The sequence below is a fragment of the Rattus rattus genome, chromosome 9, assembly GCF_011064425.1.
Source record: "Rattus rattus isolate New Zealand chromosome 9, Rrattus_CSIRO_v1, whole genome shotgun sequence".
Classification (NCBI taxonomy): Eukaryota; Metazoa; Chordata; class Mammalia; order Rodentia; family Muridae; genus Rattus; species Rattus rattus.
This window is the reverse complement of record NC_046162.1, coordinates 26,371,085-26,397,073: the sequence shown is the minus strand read 5'-3', so window position 1 is coordinate 26,397,073 and position 25,989 is coordinate 26,371,085. Positions and strand designations below refer to the sequence as shown.

The 25,989-nt window shown below is 49.0% G+C and overlaps 1 protein-coding gene across 1 annotated transcript in view; it reads right to left on the bottom strand.

Annotated features, from left to right (window-relative positions):
* Ccnjl (cyclin J like) overlaps positions 1 to 25,989 on the bottom strand; it is a 57,332-nt gene that overhangs the window by 3,755 nt on the left and 27,588 nt on the right. Inside the window, exons 3-4 of the mRNA XM_032913792.1 lie at positions 24,900 to 25,113; positions 2,295 to 2,597 (exon numbers count right to left, since the gene is read on the bottom strand). Of these exons, the coding sequence (XP_032769683.1) occupies positions 2,295 to 2,597; positions 24,900 to 25,113 (517 nt within the window). The remainder of the gene's footprint in view (positions 1 to 2,294; positions 2,598 to 24,899; positions 25,114 to 25,989) is intronic.

Sequence of the window (25,989 nt, the reverse complement as noted above, 5' to 3'; positions counted from 1 at the left end):
TCAAACAGCAGACAAATGAATCTGTTCAAGGGCTACGCAGTGCTGGCTTTTTACAAATGGGGTAAGAAACTAGAAAACATCAGGTGCCATTGTTTGGGCTTAAAGGTTTTGGTGTTCAGTTTGTGGCTTCTGGCATCAGCCTAGAGGGACAATTTTTTAAAACATTGTCTACACCCCCAGAAAGTTTCAAGATGCTTGCCGATGGGCTACAAACAGAACCACAAAAATCTTCTTTTCTGGGGGTGGGGGGTGGGAGGTTATTATTGATGGACAGAATCCGGCCAACGGCTGCTTGCAGAGCAACAATGTCTGGTCCTCAGCAGGCACCGGAAATCTGACGGAAAACAAATGAATGTCTGCATGAGTCTGATATTAATAACTTCGTCTAGGCTTACAAAGTAATATTAAAGCTACTTAAATCACATTTATTTATCTTACCACAGAGGCACATGAAGTGTGTAGGATATTTGTACATGTGGAGATCAGAGGACAACTCACTAGAGTCAATTCTTTCCTTGTGCTAAGTGGGATTCAGGGATCGAATTCAGCTCCATGTTCCACTGAGCAACCTCGCTGGCCCCACAAATTTTCCATTTTCTTAAGACATCTGAAGACAGGTTAATGGGTACAACCAACATTCCTATACTTTTCATGGATGATATCTGGTGCATTATTATTGATTATCAATTGCCCATGACTTTCAATTACTTCAATTTCTGCCGTTGAAAGTGTCAATCAGTTTAGGGCCGAACAGTAGTTATAGGGAGAGGCATAGAGTCAGACTTCCAGGTTCAAATCCTGCCCCTGACCTTCAGAGAAGTGATTTCACTTCGTGAGTATAAATTCCCTCATTTATAAAATGGGAATGGCTGCAACAACTTCGAAAGGGGTCTGTCTTGGTTAGGGTTACTATTTCTGTGACGAAGCACCATGAAGAAAGCAACTTGGGGATGAAAGGGTTTATTTGGCTTATATCCTAACTCCTGGGCCCTCCTATGTTAATCACTGAAAAAATTCTCTACATTGCTTACGGAGGTGTTTTCTCAATTGAGGCTCCCTTCCCTCAGGTGACTTTACCTTGTGTCAAGCCAGCACAGGGTCAATGTGAAGCTCAAATGAGTTAATATACACCAAGTTCTGCAGCAAGGCATACAGTAAGTGCTCAATTAATGCCCAATAATCCCAAATCACTGATATCCCTGCTCTGGGCTATTTGTCTTAAGGTGCGTCAATAGTATTTCTGACCAGCATCTTACCTAACACCTAGATTTAAAAATCCGTTTTGGAGGGCAGCAGACATGGTCCACCTGTAGAGTGTTTCCTCTACAATCATGGGGTAGAATCACAGCAACCACATACCAAGTTGGCCACCCTGCCATTTCCTGCAACCCGGACTGTGATGAGAGCAAGACTAAAGAATGCTGTTGTTTGCAGGTTTCTAGACTAGTTGAGCAAACCCCAGGTTCAAGAGTCCCCACTTCAAAGGAATAGACAGAGTGATGGGCCTGTTGCCCTCTTTTGGCTTCTGTACACACACATGAGGGAGAGACAGAGAGAGAGAGAGAACACTACTGTTTTTCTCCCAACAGGCTAACGTGTGTGTTTTCAACTTGTGTGTTTTCATATGTATAAGTACACATTTGCACGTATGCATGAGGTCAACCTCAGGTGTTGTTCCTTGGCCATCTACCTTGCCTTTTGAGACAGGGTCTCACATTGGAACTTAGGGCTCCTTAATCATCCTGCTGGCTACCTAGCAAACACCGGAGATTCTCCTGCCTCTGACGCCCTGTCTCCCAGATTGTAGGCGTGTCTGTCACTACCTCTTGCTTTCTCTGTGGATTCCGATGCCTGAACTCAACTCCTCACACTACCAGAGCAAGCACATTATAGTCTGGGCTCTCTTCCCAGCGCTCCACACAAGCCGACTTACTGCCCATGCAGATGTGAACATTGCCGCCTGCCCCATCCTTGTTAATCTGTGCGGTGACAGCTCCTTGGGAATGAGCCCACTTGTGTGAGTTGCTGTGACTTAAAGGTTCCCGTAAGAAAACTTCCCAGGTGAGTTGCTAGTCTCTAGCTAGGTACTGATGACTTTCTGAGGTGAGCTGCTATTCTGTTTCTGCATTGCACTACAGCACTGGGTACATCCTACATTTCTTTGCAAAATGTTCGTGATACGGGCGTAGGGGTTCTAAGCATGAAGGAAGGCCCTCTCTCTGGATGACAGCCCTCTTGAGGCGGGTGATCCCAGCCCCTGCTCCTCCCTTAGCCCACTGCTTTTCCACTCTCACCTTGTAGGGTAACTTCCAGGAAGTAGTGGGCGTACTCCTTGAGGCACTCTTTGGTCTTTCGGAGGCAGGTGGTGGGCCAGGTGTGGCAGTGGTGGTCCTTCTGGCTGATGGAGGCCAAGAGGTAGTAGTCCAGAAAGTGGGCGGGCGTGGGCAGGCAAAGGTCCCAGCTGAAAGCCTCCAGGAGCAGAAGTTCTGTGGTGAGCAGCTCCTTCTTGGTGAGGGAGAAGTTTTGGCTGCTCAGGATCCTTGTACTGTTTATCTGATCCAATTTGGGCACGCGGTCTTCTCTGTCCTCAAATTTACCTACGGGGAGGCAGAAGCAGAACTGACTGGAGGAAACCGAAACCGGGATAGCACATTCTCCCCGAGGATGTGTGGATGGTGTTGACAATACGGACAGGAAGGGACAGGGAGGAGGGACTGGCGGGGAATGGAAGGTCACATTTGGATCTGGACTCCTCAGGCCTGTCACGTCCTGCTTTGTCATTGTGATGAGATGTCCCAATCTCTCTGGGGCTCCAAACTGCAAGAAAAGGGGAGACTGATGGTTCAATAAGGCTTTTGTTTGAGTCCACAAGGAAACGCACACAAATGCTCAGGTAGACGGGCCGGAACATCAAAGGCACCAGAGAGCAGTCAGGAGAAGCTTTTAGGTTCTAGGAGAGAGGCTCCCACATTCTCTGTCTGGCTATCACCAACCCAGGCAGAGCCATATAGCCTTGCAAGTCTCACCCCATCTTTCTAGGGGGGAAGAGGCTGTCTATGCTCATCACTGTCCTCCACGGACCTCCTAGTCTAACCAAGTCAGTTTTAGTTTGGGTTGCCTCGGAAACAAGGTTGCTTGGAAGGTGAGTTCATAAAAAGGACTGGAAAACTGGGAAAGGCAAGAGGGAAAGGAAGAGAGCCCCCAAAGGAATCATTAAGAGGTGCAGCTGTGGACAACTGGAGCCTGACCACATACAAAAGGAATCTGAGAAATGGTTAAAACTACAGGCCTTAGACCTTGGGTTACACCCTCAACAGCCGTAAAGAGGGGCTTCTCCGGCACTAAGGGTCACGACTGGAAGCTATTGGGGGACATGATAGACCCACTTTGTGAAGCTCTGCAGGGTGGAGACTTCGGGAATAGGCACTGCTTTCTCAGGATACCACTTCATGTCTGACAGTGGACCCTATCTGTCTTAGGGTTTTACTGCTGTGAACAGACACCATGACCAAGGCAACTCTTATAAAGGACAACATTTAATTGAGGTTAGCTTACAGGTTCAGAGGTTCAGTCCATTATCATCAAGGCAGGAGCATGGCAGCATCTAGGCAGGCATGGTGCAAGAGGAGCTGAGAGTTTTAAATCTTTATTCGAAGGCTGCTAGTGGAAGAGTCATTTCCAGGCAGCTAGGACTAGGGTCTTAAAGCCCACTCCCACAGTGACACACCTACTCCAACAAGGCCACGCCCACTCCAACAAGGCCACACCTCCTAATAGTGCCACTCCGTGGCCCAAGCATATACAAACCATCATACTATCCCTGGAGGTTCTCTGAAAGCACTATGTCTCCTGGCCTTGTCTGCACAGCTCTGTAGCCCAGAGTACCCTTCTCCATTCCCTCTTCACTCAGCCAAGCTTAGCAGCCTCATAGGGTGCAGGGCAGCCGCTGAGCAAATGTGGTGGGAAGGGCACAGGTGCCTTTGCATACCCCTTTCATGGCGGCGGTCATTGACTCTCGGATCCCATCAGTCACTAGCTTCTCCATCTCTCTGTAAAGACAAGAAGCACCCGCCCTAGGGTGCTCTGCAGACCCTCCCATTCTAAATGCAAGGATGCCAGGGCAAAGCAAATATATCTCAAAGCGAAAGCGGAGACCACTCTTTCTGGTCAGGGGCAATCTCCTTCCAGAGAGCAGTTTGCTGCTGCAATGGCGCTGCCTGCAGAGGGTGTGGCCTCCATGGTGAGCTGGGGCGGGTCAGCACAAACCGTCCAATCAGGAAAAAGCTTCTCTATGGCTGCACTCGGTGCCCCACTGGCATTTGCAGCTACATCCAGGTGCCCTCCTCTTCACCCGCAGGATGTGGTTGTGTGCGTGGACCAAGGACCCTCCTCCTCTGTGGAGTGCTTTTGTAATGTTCACTCATCCTGTGTCTTTCAAAGCTTGGTTGAAAACCGCGTTAATCTCTCGACACCACCCGATTCTAAGACCCCCTGTAGGCGGACAAATGAGTGGATGGGTGGTTCTTCTCTCCTGCGGTGGAATTATCGTATTTGCAGTGTCTCTGGGGAACTTACATGCCCTATGTTCTTCTCCAATAACCATGTGTTTATTTAACCTTTTAAGTTTTTAAATTTTCTTTTAAAGAGTAAAGAAAAATAAATAAATTTTTAAGAATTTAAATTTTTCTTTAGAGAATTGTTATCAGTTTCCTTTTTCTTTTGTTTCTTTTATTCTGAGACATTGTCTTATGATATAGCTCTGGCTGGCCTCGAACTCACAGAGATCCACCCACCTCTGCTTCCCGAGTGCTGGGATTAAAGGCATGTACAGTCATACTCTGTTTACTCTGCTTTTTAGTAATGTTAAGTGTGTGTGTGTGTGTGTGTGTGTGTGTGAGAGAGAGGGGGGGGGAAGGGGAAGGAGAGGGGAAAGGAGAGAGAGAGGGATGGATGGAGGGAGAGAGAGGGAGAGAGGGAGAGAGGGAGAGAGAGAGAGAGAGAGAGAGAGAGAGAGAGAGAGAGAGAGAGAGAGAGACCCCATGACTGCTGGTGCTCTCATGGCCCAAAGAGTATCAGATCCCCTGAAGCTGCAGTTAAAAGTGGTCATGAGTCCTGGGAACCAGTATTCTGCCAAGAACATCACAAGCTCTTAACTACTGAGCCATCTTCCCAGGTCTTGGACCCCCCCCCCCTTTTAAAACAAGTCAAGTCAGTAAGAGTGCAATAGGCAAGAGACTATATTTTAAACAAATCACTGAAAAAGCAGCAAATTTGCCCCCAAATTACCCAGCTTTCCCTGAACCTTACACAGAATTGAGCTAGTCTTTGTCACATATACTAAATTGACCCTCCCCCCCAGCCCCCCCGCCCCCGATTTCGTGTTGGTGATTGGATTCTCATCCTCACACGTGCAAGGAAGGTTCTACCACTGAGCCACACCCTGGTCCCCATGAGGTTTTTTTTGGGGGGGAGGGGAAGGGGGTAGCAGGGACATAAAGTGGCAGAGTAAGGTTCCTAGCTCAGGCAGGACTGTACACCGTGCTGAAGGTGACCCTGGGACTCTGCAGCAGGGTCACTGGCAGCCTCCCATCTTCTATCTGGAGGCACAGCTGATGTGTTCAATCAGATTAGTTTCCTCTGCCCCTCCCTGCTTTTCAAACCTTTCAGAACCTGGCTACCAGGCCTCAGAAGATTAACCCCCAAAGGAGGGGGGGCTCACAGCTTACTGAGAAGGGACCTCACTTTCTCAGCTCCCTCTACTCCCCATACATCCAGGGGAGGCCTCTCGGGGGACCCCCCACATTGCAGGCTGCAGCCAGGCAGGGCTGGGCCTGAATCCTCAATGAGTCTGCTCCAGTGCTAGCTGGCGGCTTGAAACCCTCCCGGCTGTTCTTTTGTTTATGACTAGGAGCCTACTTCACGGTGGAAAGGGGAGGATCCTACAGAATGGAAAGTGCTTCACCAGCACCCAGTACACAGAACGCCACCGCGTCTCTCCATGCTGAGTCCTCAAAGGAACACCCAGCATTCCCAGGGCTCCAAACACAGACGATGAGCGATGTGGTCTCCAGCCCCAGAAGCGCCTCCGGAGTCCCTTCTCTTTGTTACCCACGATGACTTCAGCGTCCACATTGTTTCCCAACACACACACTCAGCAGCCAGGACTGGCTTTCTGAGTTTCCTAGCATTGCACGTGCCCGGCAGACCTCCCGTCCCCTCCTCCCACATCTTAAATCCTCAAGCCCTTTGTCCCGAGTGCTGACACCACCAAGCACCACTATCCTTCGCTGCTTCCTCTTTATGGACAAAATGCACAGAGGCCTTGTCTGTACGTCTTCGGGGCTGCTCCCGGAGAGATGCTAGGACACAAACGGGAGTCAGACAGGAGTCAGACAAGGGCTGGTCTTTCCCCAACTTCCTTGGCAAACTTTTAATTTCAAAAGTCTTTTAATCAACAGAAATCAGAGGACGGGGAACCCACCCAGCTCTTCTCCCCCTTCCCCAGCTGCAGACACTTGGTTCATACTCTGTTTCTGTGTGGTGCATATAAACACTGGCTTTTCAGGTTACACATGGGGTATGCCACCATCCCCGGCACCCTGACATCGCTTCCTGAGGACATCTTACTACAAACAGTAAGATATTAATAGCACTCGAACACCAGCCTGAATGCAATTCCCCATCTTTTGTTCTGGAGACAGGGTCTCATGTAGCCCAGGATGGCCTCAAATTCACTATGCAATGGAGGCTGCCCTTTCATTCTGGTCCTCTTGCCTCTACCTCCCAAGTGTTGGGATGGAAGCCTGCCGGCAACAGCATTCTTATGTCCAGTCCCTATTTGACTCACTCCGGGGATTCTGAAACACATTTTCTATCCCTGTTGGTTCTGTATCCCAGAGCCAAACTAGGTGCACACAACAAAGAGTCTTAAAATCTTTTCAGTTTTATTTCTTAGTGTTCTGGGAACATAGAGTCCAGCTATCTTTTAAAATGTTCCCCATTTTTGATTGGCTGGATTGTTTCCTTCTGGTTAGGCACAGTTGGAAGGGTGTGCAGGAAAAGCACAGAGGTGAGGTCCAGTCCTCCATGCTGAGTCATGTTGGGATTTACAGGTATGGTCGATGTATCCCAGCTCCAGAAAGGCCAGATTGTATTTCTTAGCTAAGGTGAGGACATGGGCTCTTTCTATTCTAAACATTTCCCCCTTTCCCTGTGAGATTCACAAGTAACCTGTAAAGCCAAGGTGAAACCCAGGGCTGGAACGTCCTGTTTTCCAGCAACTGTTTCACTGGCTTGTCATCTGTGGATGATACTTTCCCGAATAAATTATTACCCTGGAATGGAAAAGGATGTTTTGCAAATGCTGTGACTGCACAGACATTTTTCCTTTTAATTTTCTCCTTGCATCATTTTTAATGACTAAGAGTTCTCCTGACATCTTTTTTGTTTGTTTTTGTTTGTTTGAGACAGGGTTTCTCTGTGAGGTCCTGGTGTATTGGAACTCACTTCGTTAGAGCACACGCTTGCTTGACACTCAGAGAGGTGTGCCTGCCTCTACCTCCCGAATGCCGAGATTAAACTCGTGTGACGTCACCACTCTCAAATTCAGGCGTGTGCACATGCACGCAGAGGCCCAAACATCAACATCAGGGGTCTACGTCCTTCACTCCCCACCTTATTTTTTGAGTCAGCTTTGTCACTCAACCAGGATCTTGCTCATTAGGCTTGACAGGCTGGCTGGTCAGCAGGCTCCAAAGATTCTCCTGTCTCTATTCTCCTCCTCAACTCCTATAACTCTGGGATCACAGACGCATGCCACAGAGCCTAGCGTTTACTCCATGCAGTGTGGAAATCTGAACTGAGGTCCGTGTGCTTTACCCACTGAGCCATCCTGCCCCAGATTTTCCTTTTTAGAGAGGGAGAGAAGAAAGGAGGGAAGGAAGGAAGGAAGGGAGGAAGGAAGGAAGGAAGGAAGGAAGGAAGGAAGGAAGGAAAGAGGGAAGGAAGGAGGGAGAGAGGGAAGGAAAGGACTGTTATTACAAACTAAAACCCACACAGCAGGAAGTTTACCATTTTTAAATATATCATTCAGTGATATTATGTAGTTGGCCGTAACCACATCTTGAACCCAGCATCTTGCAAACCTGAAACTGTCCTCACGAAACACTAGCTCCCTGGCAACTGCCATTCTTTCTTTCTCTATGAATGGGGCTTCTCTGAAGACTGGCTAGTCTGTTCTTACCTACTTGTCCCGGCAACTGACCCAACCACAAGGCAGATCAGACGGGATTCTCTGGCCTGAATTAGAGCCAAGAGAAGTGACATTGTCAATTGCCGTTCAAAAAAAAAAAAAGCCCACCTCTTTACTCTGGAAAATTTATGGTACGGTAACAAAAGCTATTAAAAAGGAAAAGGAACGAAAACCAGGAAGGAAAGAGAGTGTTGTAATAACCCTGTGAGCACATCACTCATCTCCAGCTGTCACGGTACCTGTGTTGCCTCTAAAAGAAAAAAAAATTACATTTTATTTTATTTTATGTGTATGAAGGTTTTGCCTGAAGAACTGTATGGATACCACCACAGGTGTGCCTGGTGCCCTCAGAGGTCAGAAGATGACATAGGATCCCCTGGAATAGGAGTTATGGGTGCTGGTGAGACTCTATGAAGGTGAGGGAACTGAATCCAGGTCCTGTGCAAAAGGAGCCATCTCTCTCCCACCCCCAAATTCTTAAACAAAAACACACGTAGAAGAAGGAGGTTCTAAGAAATGTTAGTGACTGGCTTTATCCTTGTCCTTTCTCACATGCTCAGGACACAGCTAGTTTGACACCCCCCCTCCCGCATTCTTTTGTGATTGGAAGATGATAGACTCTCTCAAGGTCCCTGTTGCCCACTCAGGGCTAAGCAAGCCTAGGCTCAGAGAGGGCCTCAGAGTTTCTTGGCTCCAAAGAACTGGGTTTTAAAGCAGCCACAGCTGGCGATGTTTCTGAAAACAGATCCGCTTGTCATCCACAACCCTGGTCAGTCTCCATCTTAAAAAAAACCTCTCTGCCCTCCTCTGAGTACAAGAAGCATACCTGGATCAGGAGTTGGGACTCTGTGTGTGGCCTCCAGGCAGAACCATAGCAGCTGGTTACCTCCTACCCTGCATGGTGGTGACGAGGGCAAGAGGGGAGCTGGGTCAGAGGAACAAAAAGCTGCTCCTGGCTTTGCCTCATGCCCACGTGGATCCTGACAGCTTTCTAGATAAGTGTAAGAAACATCAGGTAGCAGAAGTAGGAACCTCACCCATAAAGAGCTTTCTTGTTTCTCCTTCAGGGACTTGGATGGGAAGCCCCCTACCAGGTTGCAGCCCTTGCCAGGGAGAGTGAGATCAAGGTCCCAGGAGCGGCAGCCCAAGCAGGGGCAGGCTAACAAGAAATGCCTGCACAATCAATTCTTCTTTTTCCCTTTCTATTGTCTTTTTTTCCCCCTCAGATTCTGCTCTCCTCAGAGGAGAGAGATGTGACCACCCGGGGGTAGGGGGTGGGAGTGGGGGTGGGGGGGTGGGAACAACTCAGCCAGCTTTATTTATGGCAGTGGAGCCAGTGACCAGAGAGAACAGAGCTTCTGGAGGACATCCTCCCTGGAGGCTCGAATTTCCTATCCCCACTTAGTTACCTTCCTGTGAATTTGAGCAATTGAGCTGATGCCTCACAGGGCAGCGGAGAGGGCTCTAGGGACATCCCAGGGAATATACCAGACAAAGGATCCCCTGACATGTGGGATGTGCCCATCAGCAGTAGCAGCTGCTACTGTATTATTTCCAGAATATGATATATATATATTTTAATATCAAACTGGCAACTTTGAGAGTCCTGTCAGTCAGGCACAGATGAGCTGCTAGTTGTGGTAGCGAATGTCAGAAGACATTTTCTTAAAGGTTCTGACAAGGGATGGAAATCATTCCGACAAAAGGCACTGTCAGCTCCATCCCACCGCACAGGTTGTACTGGGTTGGGAGAGTGGATGCTGCAGTCCCGGCCTCCTTCCTTTACCTATGGCACCTCCAACGCAGCCAGCTGGTAATTACGATGCCCAGAGGGTAGACGTGGGACAGAGAGCAGTGCTGGCTCTGAATCTTTCCCCCGGCTCTCAGGTCTCCTTAGGGATGGGATTGCTTCCAGTTGGTTAGCACATGAGACGGGGAATCTGCCCACCAAGCTGTGAGCTATGGGAGGTGGACTCTTGGTTTGTTGCTGCACCCCAGCTTGCTATGCAGTAGCCAACCCCCCCCCCACACCTGGCTATCCTGCATCCAATCAGGATCGACCCTGGCTGCTTGCTTCATGATGCCAGGGTACACATCTGCCATGAAAACCACCAGAGGACAGCTTCTGGCCTAAGGAGAATACTCAACAGATAGCTTTGGTTTCTTTCATAAATGAGCAAATGGTTTTAAGGTCTAGAACTCTCTATACCACAAGCATAGACCTCATAGACACAGTCCCAAGGCAACCCACAGTTTGAGGATGACCCTGTGGGGGCTAGTTTCCCCATAGACCTGGGTGTGAGGCCAGCGGCAGCCTCTTCCGGTCTAGCCACCACCTCTTCAATTTCCCTTATGCTAATGAGCGACTGATTCCAGAGCCTTTCTAGGGAGGACCGTATGATCAACAGGATGCTGCTTTTTCTATGAACAATAGAATTTAAATCAAAAGGGTGACACACTACCTGATATGGTGGTCCCTCGTGAAGGTGCCCTTCTCCTGAAAGCCATACAACATCCAACCCCAGCCTTTTTGTAGTTAATGGTGGCAGTTAGGAAGGGTACTTCCTACTTTTCCCCAAAGCGGGGCACAGCAAGTATCTTTCCAGGAACTGGGACACACATGGGGCAATATGGCCGAAAAGCTGATCAGACAATAGCCCAGAAACTGCCTGAGGACATCGTCCTCTGAAGAGATTGTTAAGCACCTAGCATAGCACAGAGGTGGGGACACACTGAAGACATGTGCACGACGACGAGACAGGCTCAGCCAAGTCACCTACTGCCATCTACTCTGGGCGGAGTCTCAGCCCTGTGACATTTCCATGACAGGATGAGTTGAGGTGGTGTGCCGGGCTAGTGCGCTCAGAGTGGTGCCCATCACAGATCTTGCTTCATCCAGAATTAGCAGGATCCTCAGTTAGAGGTACAATGACAGGTTTCTGGATGTACCTTGACAAAGAGACAGAGAGAGCCAGGGGCAGAGAGGAAAAGACCCCTCTACATCAGTGTTTGGTGCTCTGTGGGAAAGAAAGGCAGTTGTGACAATCACAGAGCTTGGGGACCAGGCAGCCCTCAACCCCACTGTACCTATGGGCCTGATGAGATGGGTACACGATCTCCGGTCTCTGTGAAGATGTTGGAATTAGGATTATCCTGGAGGAGCAAACCTTCAGTACCACTTTCCTTGAGTTTATCCGGCACGAAGGTGGACTTCAGACCCCTGTCCGCCTGGACTGCCTTCCCCTCCCCTTAAGAACAAAGAGAGAGCGACCCTCCTCTCCCTCATCTTTCTGAAAAGCAAAGGCATGATGTCGACGGCTGTCTCCATGTGTGCATACGGCAGGCTGGATAAATAGTGCGTGGATGGACCTACGGACGGACGGATGGGGGGAGGGAGGAGAGCCAGCACATTTCCGATGGCCCAAATCAACTCCCGAGTCCGGTTTGGGGCGGAGCCTAAGGTGAGGCTATGAGTAGCTGTTTTCCTCCCGAGGAAATTGTGGAAATGCCTCCCAGGGTTGGTGGTGGCATCTAGCCAGTTGGGTCACACACACGCTTCCCTTCTCGCTGCGAGGACGTCGCTGCCTCAGGATGCAGAAATAGGAACGATGACTTCATAGGGTAGCTTCAGCCAATCCCTGGTCCTGTTGTGTCCCACTTTATAAGTGACCTAAATAACTCTACGGACTGAAATCTAGGATTGTGAGATAAGAGACGTCTGTCACATGTGTGGCTGGCACCAGGGCCAGGGTGGGGTAAGGGCTTTGTGTGGAAGAGCAGAGTCTTGGCTTGAATAAAGCTCCTTTAGTAACTGCTGAGTAAAATGTCCATTCCCACTGTCACAGTCTGGGTCTGATGGGGCTTCTGGTACCGAACAACAGCGAACCAAGTTGAGGGGCCAGAGGTGTAGGCTCTGGATCTTTTGTTCCAACATCTGCTGGGAGCAGAAAGAAGGAACGAGAGAGGCAGCATGGCTGCTGCTGTGCGTTATGAAGAGAGCCACTTCCTGAGGGCTGATGCAACTTTCCAGTTAGAGTGGGTCTGTGGCTTAGAAAGCAGAGGTCTCAGGAGCTTGCACAACCTGTCTGCTGACCTGGGCGTCTTCTTGGTACCACTCAGCACTGAGGTGATCGGGTGAAAGGCAGAGACCGCCGCTGTGAGCCCAGACCCACCAAGCCATTCCAGGTCAATTGCCTGGTCCTCCTCCTTCCTACTCGCCTCTCTTCCTAGCTGTGTCCTTTTTTAGAAAAGTTCCTGATGTCTTGAGCCTTGGTTTCTACCTCTGTTAAATAAGGAAATAACGCTTACCTCCTTGGGGTCCGTTTGGGAATTAACGGAGTAAAAATGTATAAAAAAAAATATAAAACGTCGCATAGCACATACACTCTCCAAAAACATTCGTGATTCTATTTATTACAGAAGGTTTACCTTCCATTTCCACATGCTGATGACGGGGGTAAATATAGAAGCCTTAAGACACTTCTATATTTAAAAAAATTTTTTTTTCTGTTTTCTAAATTTCCACAGGAAACAGAGATCACTCTCCCACGGAGGAAAAACATCTTTAGCTCCTCAGAAGGCAAGGCACTGCTGAAGGGAACCTAGACCCCAGAAGTGGCAGAGTAAACCTATCAGAGGAGATTCCAGAACATGAGTCCAGGAATATCCTGGCAGGAACCTGCATTTAACAAGTGCCCGCAAGTCAGGAGACGTCAGATTTTCCTAGAAGAGTCCCAGAAACCCCACCATGCCCGGTGACAAAGAGGAGCCTTTTCCTGTCTAGACATCAAAATGCTTGTAATTAAAATTAAGACGCGAAAGGGGAGAGGCCACGCAGGCTTTCTAAAGCCAATCTTAAAACTCTTATGTTAGCACAACAAATACAGCAGCGAGTCCTCGTCTCGCCACTAGGGCGGCGTACTTCCCTGGAGTATGAAATGGTTTTTAAGGCTGACTGCCACAACCCACCAGATGGGGATGGGGGTGGGGATGGGGATTGGGCAGCTGAAAGGGAAGCAGCTGTGACCAAGGCTCACACATTGCTATCCCATGAAGCTGAGCATCCCAGGAAGGCAAGGCACAATGTCAGTAGGAAACAGGAGAGTTGGGCATAGGGGATGGAGTGGCTTAGCGATATATTGAAAGCTTAGCATCAGGAGGCCCTGGGTTTGGTCCCAAGCCCTCAAAACAAAAGGAGATGGGCATAAGGTAGTCTTGGCATTGATAAGGTGCCCAATGTGGTTAAGATGCCAATATTTGGTGCTGGAGAGAATGCCTCGGCAGTTGAGAGCTCTGGCTACCCTTCCAGAGGACCTGGGTTCAATTCCCAGCCCTGACATGGCAGCTTCAAGCTCTCTGTCATTTAGTTCTAGGGTATCTGAAACCTTTATAATTTTTACTTTAAGACTTAATTATTTATTTTGCTTTATGATCGTTTTGCCTGCATATATGTGAGGGCTCCATGTGTGCCTGTCCCGTGGGGGTCGGAAGCGGTGTCAGATGTTTGTGAGCCACCAGGTGGGTGCTGGGAGTCAAACCACTGAGCCATCTCTCTAGGCCCCTGATACACTTTTTAGGCCTCCATAAACACAGCAGCGCATGGTGTACAGACATACATACAAGCCAAACAACAACAACAACAAAAAGCCAAAGCCAGACAAACAATACATATACATAAAAAAAAAAAAAACCTTTTAAAAATATGCAAACATTCACCACAGAGGGAGTTCACAGCTGAGCCCAACACCAGGTCTCAGGTAGCATGGAACGCAGAGGGGGCACCTGACTCCAGTGTTCTGGTGCTCTCTTTGCTTACTGTGCAGATTGCTTACCCCCTAACAGCAAGGACATCTTGTTCTCTTAGAAGGCTCTCCTCTTGTGTTGGCAATGCAGGCCTAAGCCTGCATCTTTAGGAGAGTTTTTCAGACGATGAGCAACTTGAGGATGGGGGGCTGGGTTTATTTTATGGTCCACTCTCAGCCCTGGACGGGTACAGGCCCACTCTCTGTCAAGTAGGTACAAGGTTTCAGGGCGAGTGGTCTTCATCCAGGGGTGCTGCGGACATCACCTCCATTCATTATCACCTCTCTAGAGCCCACAGTGTCTCTTGTAGAATGGGGGGAGGGGTCCTAACACCTCTGTGGGGTGCCTATTGAATGCTGTCTGTCCATCCGTTCAAGCAGTCTCGAAATCTAAGACTCGCTGGGGAGCTGAGGCTACAAATCTTCAGAACCTCCATTCCCAGACAAACAAGTTTAGGCTCTAACCTGCCAGGGCATTTTGTACAGTTTAAGAGCTTCTGGCCCACTCAGCTGTCTGACAGGCAGCTCACACACAAAATCCCTCTCCTGAAATGGCTCCAAGTCTGCCAGCGGCAGAGATGGGAACAGGAAATGGAAAATCACCATGTCCCCTGCTTTCTGGGCTGTCATGTTCGAGCTGGTGCTAGGATCTGCTCTACACAGCTCTCAGAAGAGAAGACGACCCTTCCCAGGCTTCGTGGCCACCACCCAAACCCCACTGCTGAGCAAAGGAGCCACAGGATGCTGTAGCAGCGTTTGCATGGCACTGTGTGTGTGTGTGTGTGTGTGTGTGTGTGTGTGTGTGTGTGTGTGTGTAGGGGTAAGGATGAAGCACAAAATGTAAGGCCCCATGTGACATCATCCCTGAGTGCTGAACCTTTTGCAAAGGTTCCCGTGGCAGGACAAAGGAAAAGGAGTGTCCCTCCTAGTCGCTTTCCCACAAGCTATGAGGAAACAGTAAGTTTCCCCCTGTATTTCCAGGATCTGTTTCCTTGGAGACTTGGGTCTGACTCTGGTCAGAACTCTCACACCTTGCCAGAAACCTGGGGGGAAGAAAAAAAAATCACCCCTTTGTTTCTGGTGCCTACAGTGCAGAGGTTCTCCAGCTTCCTAAAGCTGCGACCCTTTAATACAGTTCCTCCTGTTGTGGCTCCCAACCATAAAATTATTTTGGTTGATACTTCGTAACTGTATTTTTTTTTTTTTTGCTGCTTTATGAATTGTGATGTAAATATCTGACATACAGAACGTCTGATATGCAGCCCCTGTGAAAGGGCCGTTCGACCCCACCCCCCAAAGGGGGTCTTGAACCAAAGGATGAGAACCATTGCTACAATGAAAGCCTTGGAGGCATCTTAAGCATTCTTAGCTCTGAGGGGCGGGGTGGGGCGAGGTGACCGGATGGGGGAAGCTGTTACACTCAGCACCCCAGGCTTAGTTCTTCCCAGCCAACCACAAGGGATTAAGACAGCTTTCAAGTTCCAGAAATCTTCAGCCAGATCTCCAAAGGGTGGCCCCTCCCACTCCATTGCCAGAGCGGCAGCTGGGCAGAGGTAACAGTGAGGGAGTGATCAAAGCCAGGGAGGCTTACACGGGTGAGGGGGACACGGGGGTTGTGTGAAGGTGATCTCCTCGGGGAAGGCCAGGCTTTTCCTATAATCTCCTGAGATCCTCACGCAGGAGCCTGACAGGCACTCGCCTGTATTGGTTTCTGCCCGAAGAGACAAGACTATTGATTTCCACTTTAAGGAGTCCTAAAAGCAACTAGTATCTTCCCATTCCTTCTCTGAGCATCCTAGACAGGGCAAGGGACGGGTGCAAAATGGAAATGCACCCCTAGAGGGAGGGCTGGCCACTAGGGCACCCTGAGGAGAGCCAGGGGCAGGGAGACACCCCACTCAGTTTTGACAATTTATTGCTTATTTGAGGAATTTATTGGTGGGAGTGGAACATGGTTACAACCTTGTTAGCACCTAGGAGGATGGAGCAGGGGGATGGAGAATTTGAAGCCAACCTAGGCTATATAGCAAGTTCCAAGCTAGTCTGTTCAACAGGAAAAAAAATTCCTCAAAACAAACAAACAAACAAACAAACAAGGACCACCTGGACCTATCTCCTAGTTCAATTTAAACACCTACCACCATATTTTAAAGCGATTTCCATTTTTACTTGTGGGATGAGTGTTTGCTCACATATACCATATGTGTGCAGTGCCCGAGGAGGCCAGAATAAGGAAACCATCAGATCCTCTGGAACTAGAGTTATAAAAATCGTGGCCTGTCATGTCTGTACTCAGAGTCGAACCCAGGTCCTCTGCAAGAGCAGCATGTGCTTTTAACAGTCAGTCGCCACTGTAACATTGCCTGACAACATCCAGAACATTCTCTCTCTCTCTCTCTCTCTCTCTCTCTCTCTCTCTCTCTCTCTCTCTGTGTGTGTGTGTGTGTGTGTGTGTGTGTGAGTGATGGTGAGTGTGTGTATTACTGGGGATTGATTGAGCCTTGGGCCTCACATATGATAGGCAAATACTCTTCCATCAAGCTACGTGTCCAGCCCCTTACTTGCCCTATGGCCAAACGATTCTACTTGTGGGACAGGACTTCGTCTTACAGGCAGACTCGTGTAAGCATGGGATGCTACAAGGACAGGGCAGTGGCTTTCTGGCTGTAAACAGCAGGGGGAAAAGTGGATGCCAGCCCAAAATCTCAACAATAGAGAGCTCATTAAATAAATGCTGCTGATAAAATGGAGGGTTCATAGCTGAGAAAGAGCACAGGTAACTAACTGCCTGATAAGACTGAAGAAAGCACTGGGTATAAGAGCCCGGTTAGGCACGTTCTTTCATTTATGATTGGCCTGTTTACTTGTTCGTTTATTTATTGTTGGGTGAGGCGCATGGGCCACAAGCGTAGCACACAGAGAGGTCAGAAGACAACCCTGGGAAATCAGTTCTTCCCCTCTACCCTTCCATGTCTTGGGGTCTGGGAATCCATGTAAAGGGCTTTTTACAAGCTGCTTTTACCCGCAGAGGCATCTCACAGACCCCAGTTAGGTGAATTTATCCCGACGAGGCTTTCTGTTCTTCAAGAAGGTAATATTCTACAAAGTCACCTTGAACTCGCTGCCCTTAGGGGAAAGAGAGGGAGAACAAGCACATTCCATCAGCCAGCCAACACAGAGCTCATAGAACTCTGCATTGTTTCTTTCCATTTAACAGGAGGTGCTGATGATTCCTTAACTCCGAACCTGGGGCAAAAAAAAAAAAAAAAAAAAAAGCACAAGGAGTGCCTGGGAGGTAATACCTGTACCTTCTCCGAGAGACAACACAGCTTTCCTGAGAGTAGGAAACGGGACAATAGCCCCGCAAGGCTGTGGGCGGGGGTGGGGACGAGGGTGGGGGGAGGGACAGAGGGGTGGGCACCTGAAATAGCAGAGCCGTCAATAAAACTCACAAACATGGAGGAAACACAGCCCTTACCGGACACAGAAGAATACTTGTTTACCACAGGGGAGAGGAAAGAAAGGCAGAGCACTGCCCCCTTCCATCTCACCTGGGACTACACATAAAGGCGATGAAAAGTCCCAATGCCCTGCCCATGTGCGAGCACAAAAGCATCAGCATTGATTTTTGCTCTGCCTTTTGTTTTTCTTAAATGAAAGCCTGGGAGGCGAGCTCAACAGCAGAGTGTCCGCCTAGCACAACACGAGGTCTCGTGGCGCGGTTCCCCAGCACCAGAGGGGGGTGGGTATCAGACAAATTCATGAGCCTTAAGTACGGAGTCGCCGCCCGTACAGACATAGAACGTCTCCACAAAAATACACTAGATCAGTTTGTAAGAAGATGCTGGAGCCTTCCAGAGGTTTCCTCTGTCCAGTAGGGTGGAAATCGACTGTATTTTATTCTTTAGATCTCACTTCTAACCGATAATGCATTTCTAATTTTAAAGACCTATACTGAGGTGACAGGCTTCTGTGCAGGTGAGCTACAGGCTGACTCTGGGCTAAAAAACACTAAGAAAGGACCCTATTCAGACAGGGGGTCCTTTCCAGATAGAGAGATCACAGGGTCACCTCTCGCTCTTCTCTCTCCTGGGGACTCCTGGGGATGGAATCAGGCCCCAACATGACAGGTAGCGAAGAACTCAATCTCATCTGTTAAAATCTAAGGTCAGGGGCTGATGAAATGACTCAGAGGGTAAGGCACTTGCTTCCAAGACTGATGACCTGAGTTTGAGCCCCAGGACTCAGGATAGAAAGAGAACCGATCCTTCTACGAATTGTCCCCTGACCTCCACATGCACAGTATGGAAGGTGGATGTGGGCAAATGCACACTCACACACACACACACACACACACACACACACACACACACACACACACACACACACAGTGTCAGAACTTGACCCCGAGAGGCAGGAGGACCATCATCCCTCTACCCCCACCTTCTATGGCTTTCCAGACCTGAGGTGATCAGCCAGGGGCCGGATGGGCTTTTAGCCCACAGGAAACCACTCAGCAGTGAGCACTGTTTTCCCAGGGAGGGTGTGGGATCCTGGAAGCGGCCATGAAAGGCAACAGAAATCTGTGTAGACAAAGCTCATGAAGTTGAAAGAGAGGGGGAAGAACTGAGAAGGCCAGTGAGAGGGAGCCTGGCTTTGTGTCTACTGGGGTTTACGAGGATGTGACAATCTATAGCTTGTCTTCCGGCCAGGAAATGAGAATAGTTTCTCTCTTCCCTTCAATTACGGAGACACCCAAGTCAGGGAGAACAAAAGCCAGTTTGTGGATATAGACTGTGAATTCAGGGGGACATTAACATTTTGTGGTTGGAACTTCTGTAGCATACGTATAATTTAAAAAAAAATGTTACGTATATGCATAACTCATGCTTGTTCAAGATGTTTACATGTCCGTACATAAACCATGGGGTGCATGGAAGGATCGTTGGGGAGTGGTTTATCTACATTAATGTCTGAGGTTCATAAATCATAAACTGAGGTCACTGGGATCAAGCCACAAGCACCTTTACCCACGGAGCCGTCTTAGCAGCCCTATAGATTCCTTTTATTTTTAATCATTTTTTAAAAATAATAAAAATATCTTTCTTTAAAGGAAAACAAAAAGTGACATTAGGCCTTACATCCAAAGCCAGGGAGTCTGACACAAAGGTCACTCTGACCTCTCTGGCTTTCTGTCCTCAGTTGTCACTCTCCTTGTCCAAGGTTAAGGACTCAACAGACTATAGTTCCTTTGAGCGTCAGCCCCAGGTGTCTTCAGGGTCTCTAGAGGGCTCGACGCAGCCTTAACGCATGACCGGGAAAAGGGCTCCCATGGAGACTTGTGCCTTAAAGTTCACAGCAGCCCCAGGGAAGTAAAAACCACCCAAAGACCTGTGGGCAGAGGACTGGATAGATTGACTTCGTCATTCACAGAGGACACAAGTCAGCAGAAGATCTGACAGGAGCTAAAGCTCGGACATAGGGAAAATACTGCTCCCACACTGTATGGTCCTCCCAGAATGCACAAGTCATACAGTTAGATGCAAGGTGAGTGGTGGCCAACGCTGCGAAGTTAAGGAACAAGAGGTGGCTGTCTATCAGAACAAGCACACCGTCACTGAGCGACATTCTCAGCCCTCTTTTACCTTTTTGTTTTTTGAGACAGGGTCTCACTAAATTACTCACTTGTAGCCCAGGCTAGCCCTGAACTCACTTGTAGCCCAGGCCAGCCTTGAATCTGCCTAAGCCCCTGGAATACTTAGGATTATAGGCCTGAGCTGCCATCACAAGGGATTAAAAAAAAATGCTCTAGACCTAGACAGAGAGCTGCAGACCAGATGGAACAGATATATAAAATCCCATTGAACTGTACGCTTTAAAGTGGCTAAACTGGTGACATTATAATTTTAATTTTATTTTAAGTATAAAACAAATAAAAAACAAAAACAACAATAGCAAAACAAAACAAAAAACAACAACAACAACAAAAACCTCACCAAGCTGTGTGACTTTGGGGAAGTTACACAGCCTCTCTGAACCTAAAAATCATAGACATATGAAACATGCCCTCCCGTGCCGGTTGGGTGGACTCTGGTCTGGGCCTGTGGAAAGAGACCAGGACAGAATAAAATGGAGGCCCCTTGTAATAATTATCAGGACTCGCTAAAGCAACTCACTGGAGGTTTGAAAGTTTCCATGTTGTCAAGTAATCCTTTAAATTAAGCGGGAACACTAAAAAGACAGTTGGGGGACGGAGGACAGGAAAGATGAGAGATTCGAAGGACAGTGACTCTACAATACACCTACTGTTTTGTTCTTATTATTGGCACAAGGTCTCAATGTGTAGTCCTGGCTGGCTTAGAACTCACTATGGAGGGGTTGGGGATTTAGCTCAGCGGTAGGCAAGCGCAAGGCCCTGGGTTCGGTCCCCAGCTCCGGGGGAAAAAAAAAACAAAAACAAAAAAAACAAAAAAAACTTCGAGAACTCACTATGGAGATCAAACTGGCTGTGAATTCAGAGAGAACTGCCTCTGCCTCCAATCTCAATACTGAGGTTAAAGATTTGTGATACCATGATATTAACTGAGGTTTTATGTTGGGGGGAGGTTGCATATGCCAGGCAAGTTCTTCACTACCAAACTCTAATTCCAGCCCCGTATGATATTCATGAGTCTATGCTGTGTTGAGGTAGGTGACACAATGAACTCAGTCATAGAGACGAAGGGGCTGCTTTGCCATGTGATTCTCGCTGTTCTGCTACGTCCTGAAGACCTAGACCCCTGCTCATTTTATGAGAACAGAGGGGCCTTAGGTAGGAGAGAGGCTCCATCTGTGAAAAATTCCGTATCCGCAAACAGCTTTATAAGAACTGAGGATTTGGAGTTGGGAAGATGACTCAGCTGGTGAAGAGCTCCTAGGTTGTATCCCCTGCGCCCTGTACAAAGTCGCACGTGTACAAAGCTGCGTGTGCTTGTAATCTCGGTGCTGGTGAGGTCGGGGCACGGGGACCCTGGGGCTTGAGCCAGCCCACCCAAATGGGCAAGCTTCGGGTTTCGTGAGGGACCCCAGCTCACAAAAATAACCCAGAGAGCGACCGGAGAAGACACCTGAGGTGAATCTCTGGCCCTCCGCCCTATGCAGGGGCATACATGTGCACATTCACACAAACACATAAAACCCTGAGAACCTGGGGCTGGAAAGATGGCTCAGCAGATAAGACCACGTTCGCCCTTGCAAAGGACTCCGGTTTCATTCCCATTGTCCGTATTAGGCAGCTCCCAATCACCTGTAACTCCAACTCCCAGGAGACCAGATCCTCTGGACACACAGTCAACAGACATACAGACACAGATGCACGCACCGACACACTCACTCTCTCTCTCTCTCAAAATAAATCTTAAAAAAAGAAGCAAAACCCTCCAGACTCACAGGTGGGGATGCCGGGATTTCTTATCTCGGAGTAATTTGGAACGGAATCATCAGAACTTCAAGCTTGCCCAGGCAAGGCGTCCCACCACCACCTACCCCTGTGGCAGACAGTGAGCCCAGGAAAGAGGCAAGGAAGGGTAAATAGGATTTCAGGCTGCCACAGGAACTTGGCTTTGCTCGGGCCCTGAAGCATATGGCTGGTGTTCTGAAACCCCATTATTGTCTCCCCGAGCTGGCCGGGCCCATCAACATGTGGGTGGGGGCGTCTGCCTCTCCATCTGGAAGGCACCCTCTTCCTCCACCATGGCGACAGCCATACAATGGAGTCTCCACTGAGAGCCCTGCATCCTGGCTCCCTAGACAGACGCTCCAGGAGAGCTCCATGGCCCCGAGGAAATATAAGTCCCCTACCCCCAGCAGGTCCTCGACGCAGGCCACAGATCACAGAAGCAGCCGGCCAAAGGCCATGGTGTGCCTGAAACATGATGCCTGCTCTGCCCTTCTCTGATGGAGACATCTCACAGGTCTCCCTGCCTTTCTTTCAGAGACGATAAGATGCTACAAAAGGCTGGGCTCTGAGCGAAATTAGCTCGCACTGATAACTCGCAAATTCTAGCTGGCCAGGATTGGAGACAGTGTATACAATAGGGTAGGTCCTAGGGGAAAATATGACGGAGTTTGGGAAACTTGAAAGGCATTCTCTTGCCAGGCACTGCGGCAGATGCCTATAATCTCAACACTGGGGGAATCACAAAGTTTGAAGGCTGTGACTTCCAGACTTACTAGGGCTACGTAACCAGATCCCGTCTCAAAAATCAACCAACCAAACAACCAACCAAATAGATTCTAAAAAACAGCTGTGTGGTGTGTGTGTGTGTGTGTGTGTGTGTGTGTGTGTGTGCACGTGCGTGTGTGATGACCATCATCGAGTGATGGTGACCATGGGGTTTGGAGCAATAAAGCCAGGATGAGACAAAAAAAACAAAACAAAACAAACAAACAAACAAACAAACAAAACCCACAGCAGAAAGTGGGTGCCACCCTCCTATAGCATCGAGCAATAAATATTCCATAACACGGGGTTAGTAGCACAGCATGAAAGAGAATGTCAAATCTGATTGCAAGTTAAGTGTAAAATATTAATGCTAGATGCAATGCACTAAGGCGAGGTCTTCAGGGGCAGCTGTGTGGTTTGAGCTCAAGACATCAGGAACATTCCGCTTCCCTGAACGGAAGGGTGGAACCCCAGTTTCGGGGGGGGCTCCCCAAGCTTCGTTCATTTTGCTACTTCTACAAATGCTCTTAGGAGGGTCTCATGTGCCGAGCTCTCTTCCCTCTCGGCAACTCCGTGTGTGGTGTGCGTGTGTGCTCACCCGTGCAGGGGTACATGCTGTGTGCACGTGTGTCAGAAGGTTGGAGGTTGACAATAGCCGTCTTCCTAGATTGTTCTCCTCCTACAGACCCAGGCAGGATCTCCGACTTGAACTCACAGCTAGTCTAGCTAGTCGGCTTGCCCTGCGGATTCCCTGTCACAACCTCCAGAATGCCAGGATTATCCGTGGGCTGTCGCATTAGCCAGGCTTCTATGTATGCGTTGGAGATTCAAACTCCCAGCAAGCACTTTACCCACTGGGACATCTCTCCATCCCTAGTGGGAGTCAATTCTAAGTGCATGATCCTGTGTGTCTTTATATCTGTGACCTCAGCTGTGCAGAAAGAGCGGGAAGATTTCCAACAGGGGTGGGCAGCCCAACCCAAGTCTAGAAAGGCAGCAAGAAGCAATGAAGGCGGAGGGTGTACCATACGAAATGATCTGTGATGGGACAGGGTTTCCCGGTGGGGCTGCCATCCAGGGAGCGATGAGGAGAAAGAGAGGAATCCAGAGGGTTAGACGTTATACTGAGGCTCTTGGCCCACTAAGGAGCGGTTTTAAGTGGCAAGGTGACATAGCAGATGTGTGGCCAGGAGCTCATCCAAGCCACAGTACAGCGATGCAGTAAGCCTCACCCAGGACAGGTGTTGGTCTACATTTCACCCAGCCACTGGGATGCTGGGCATGGCCGCTGGGAAGGCGAAGTGCTGGGAGCTTGACAGCACTTAAGGCTTCAGGGAAGCGCCCAGACACAGCTCAGGAGGTGGGAGAACTCAGTCTAAAATGTGGGCAGGCCGAAGTTGGCATTTCCTGGCTTCCGGGGCTCCAGTCACCACTGGAGAACCACAGAGAAGTCAGGAATGAAGTGTTGGGGGTCCACAGCCTGTGACGTGACGAGGCCAGGCCAGGGCACTCCCAAACTCCTGGACATTCAGGGGCTGCTGAGTCTCGAGGAGTTGAGAGCAGAGTTGGGGGAGGGGCTCTTGAGCAGAGGCCGGTGACTAGCCCAGGGTGGGTGGGGGTGGGGAGATGGGCACTCTGGCTTAGCTCAACTGTGATTGCCCTTCGCTTGGTTGACAGTTTTCTGGAAGCACAAAGAGGCCTTCCATGGAAGACTTGCTGCGTCTCTGTAGGCGAAGGCCTCCTCCATGCTCCCCATGGCAGCTTCGATGGAAGAGACAGTCTATGTTTATTTATATTATTTATTGACTGTTCATCATGAAGAATGGGTGCATACCCACTTCTCAAGGTGGACCAGAGATTAAATACCTTTGGCAGGGAGGAATGTCCAGGAAGGGAAGCTTATTGGCCAAACCCTCAGGACCTCTAGATACCTCATTAGCATGGAGAATTCTGTTCTGGGCTACATGACCAATGTGGGGAGTGTAGATATGTGTTTCAGGCCAGGAATCTGGCAGGCAGCAGGGAGCTGCTTACCATCTCAGGTGGATGCTGGGGGCCGGGGACTCAGACCGCTCTACCTTACCAAGTTTCCTGGCATGGTCCACTGTCCCACAGACAGGGGGCCAGAGATCGGCTACTCTCAGTGAGACCTTTTTAGAAGGTGTAGACCCCATAAAGAATGTGTTCCGGCCTGGGTACTATGTCATGGATTCAGCTTAGGTCCAAGTAAAACTGTTCCATCTCTAGACATCTCTGCAAACAGTGAGTGCTAGGGCCTATTCAGGGAGCCCTCGTAGAAAGAAGAGAGCAAGAGACATGAGGTTAAGGGGACAAGCCAGGCATCAAGAAGCTATGGTCTCAAATTCTGCTTGTTGTATCCTTGGTGGGCATCTCAAAGTCACTTCCTAAGCTTCTCTGAGCCTTGATAACACAGGGTACCAAGATGGTCTTTCAGAGTCGCTGTGAAGATTCATTAAGATTAAGCTGTAAATATCCTTAGCCATTTAGTATAGGCGCAAAAAATAACGGCAGTTATTAAGACAACTCATACCCAGCCAAGGATGAACACAGAGGCTGTGGAAAACCCACGGAGCTAGGTAATGGCTTAGCAGCGACTGGGCTGACCGCAGACGTTTCTACTTACTTGCCAGCAGGAGGCAGGAGACAGCCACAGTGTACAGCTGCTTGGAGGTGGTGACGTTGTACTGGTCCATAAAGTGGTCCAAAAGGTAGATGGCCAGGTGCCGGGCCGAGGGGCAGAGATGGCAGTGTCTGCTTAGCAGGGTCAGAATGTCTACAAAGAACCGCCGGCTCTTCAGGAGCGGGGAGTGGGCACGGAAGGTGGGCAGCTTCAGTTCCTGCAGGAGGTGAACAGAGAAGGTCAAGGTCACGGAGACCCGCTCTGTGCATAGGACTGTGAGTGATCATTTCCTCCACTTTGGGGAAACCTAAACAATACTAGAATGTGTTGCTGGACATGACTGTAATCCCAGAGCCCAGGAGGCAGAGGCAGGAGGATGGCGGAAAGTTTGAGGCCAGCATGTAAACAAACAGATTTGAAAGACTAATTCAAGGGACTGTCCACGCGATCACTACGGGTTGACAGTCTGCCTTCTGTCTACCTTTTCACACATGGCTTCCCTCTCCAGGTTCTGATCGCCATGGTTCATTCTCCTCTCTCCAAGAAGGAAACTTTGTCATCCCTACACTGCCATGTTTTCTGAATGTATCTGCTGAACACAAGAAAAAGAAGAGGAAAAAAATATTAATTGTGAGTCAGGCTAGCTAGTACCTACCTTGTAGCCCTGGCTGGTCTTGAAGTCATACAAAGCCTGCTGTCTCTCCTTCCGAGCTTCTGGGATTTCAGATGTAAGCCATCCAGTCTTTTTTTTTTCTTTTTTGAGATTCGTTTTTATTTTATGTGTATGAGTATCGGCTTACATACATGTATGCATGCATGCATGTGTGTGTGTGTGTAGTGTGTGTGTGCACATGCATGTGAGCGTGCACACAAATGTCTTTGCAGATTCCTGATGCTCTAGGAGGCCAGAAGAGGGCATCAGATCTCCCAGAGCAGACGCTTATAAGCTGCTGGTAACTGAAGTGTCCTGTGGCAAGAGCAGATTAACTCCTGGGCTGTCTCTCTACTCATTCTCTCTTCCCATTTTCTCCCCCCTCCCCCTTTTTTTTTTAAGATTTATTTATTTATTGTGTATGGAGTTCTGCCTGCATGT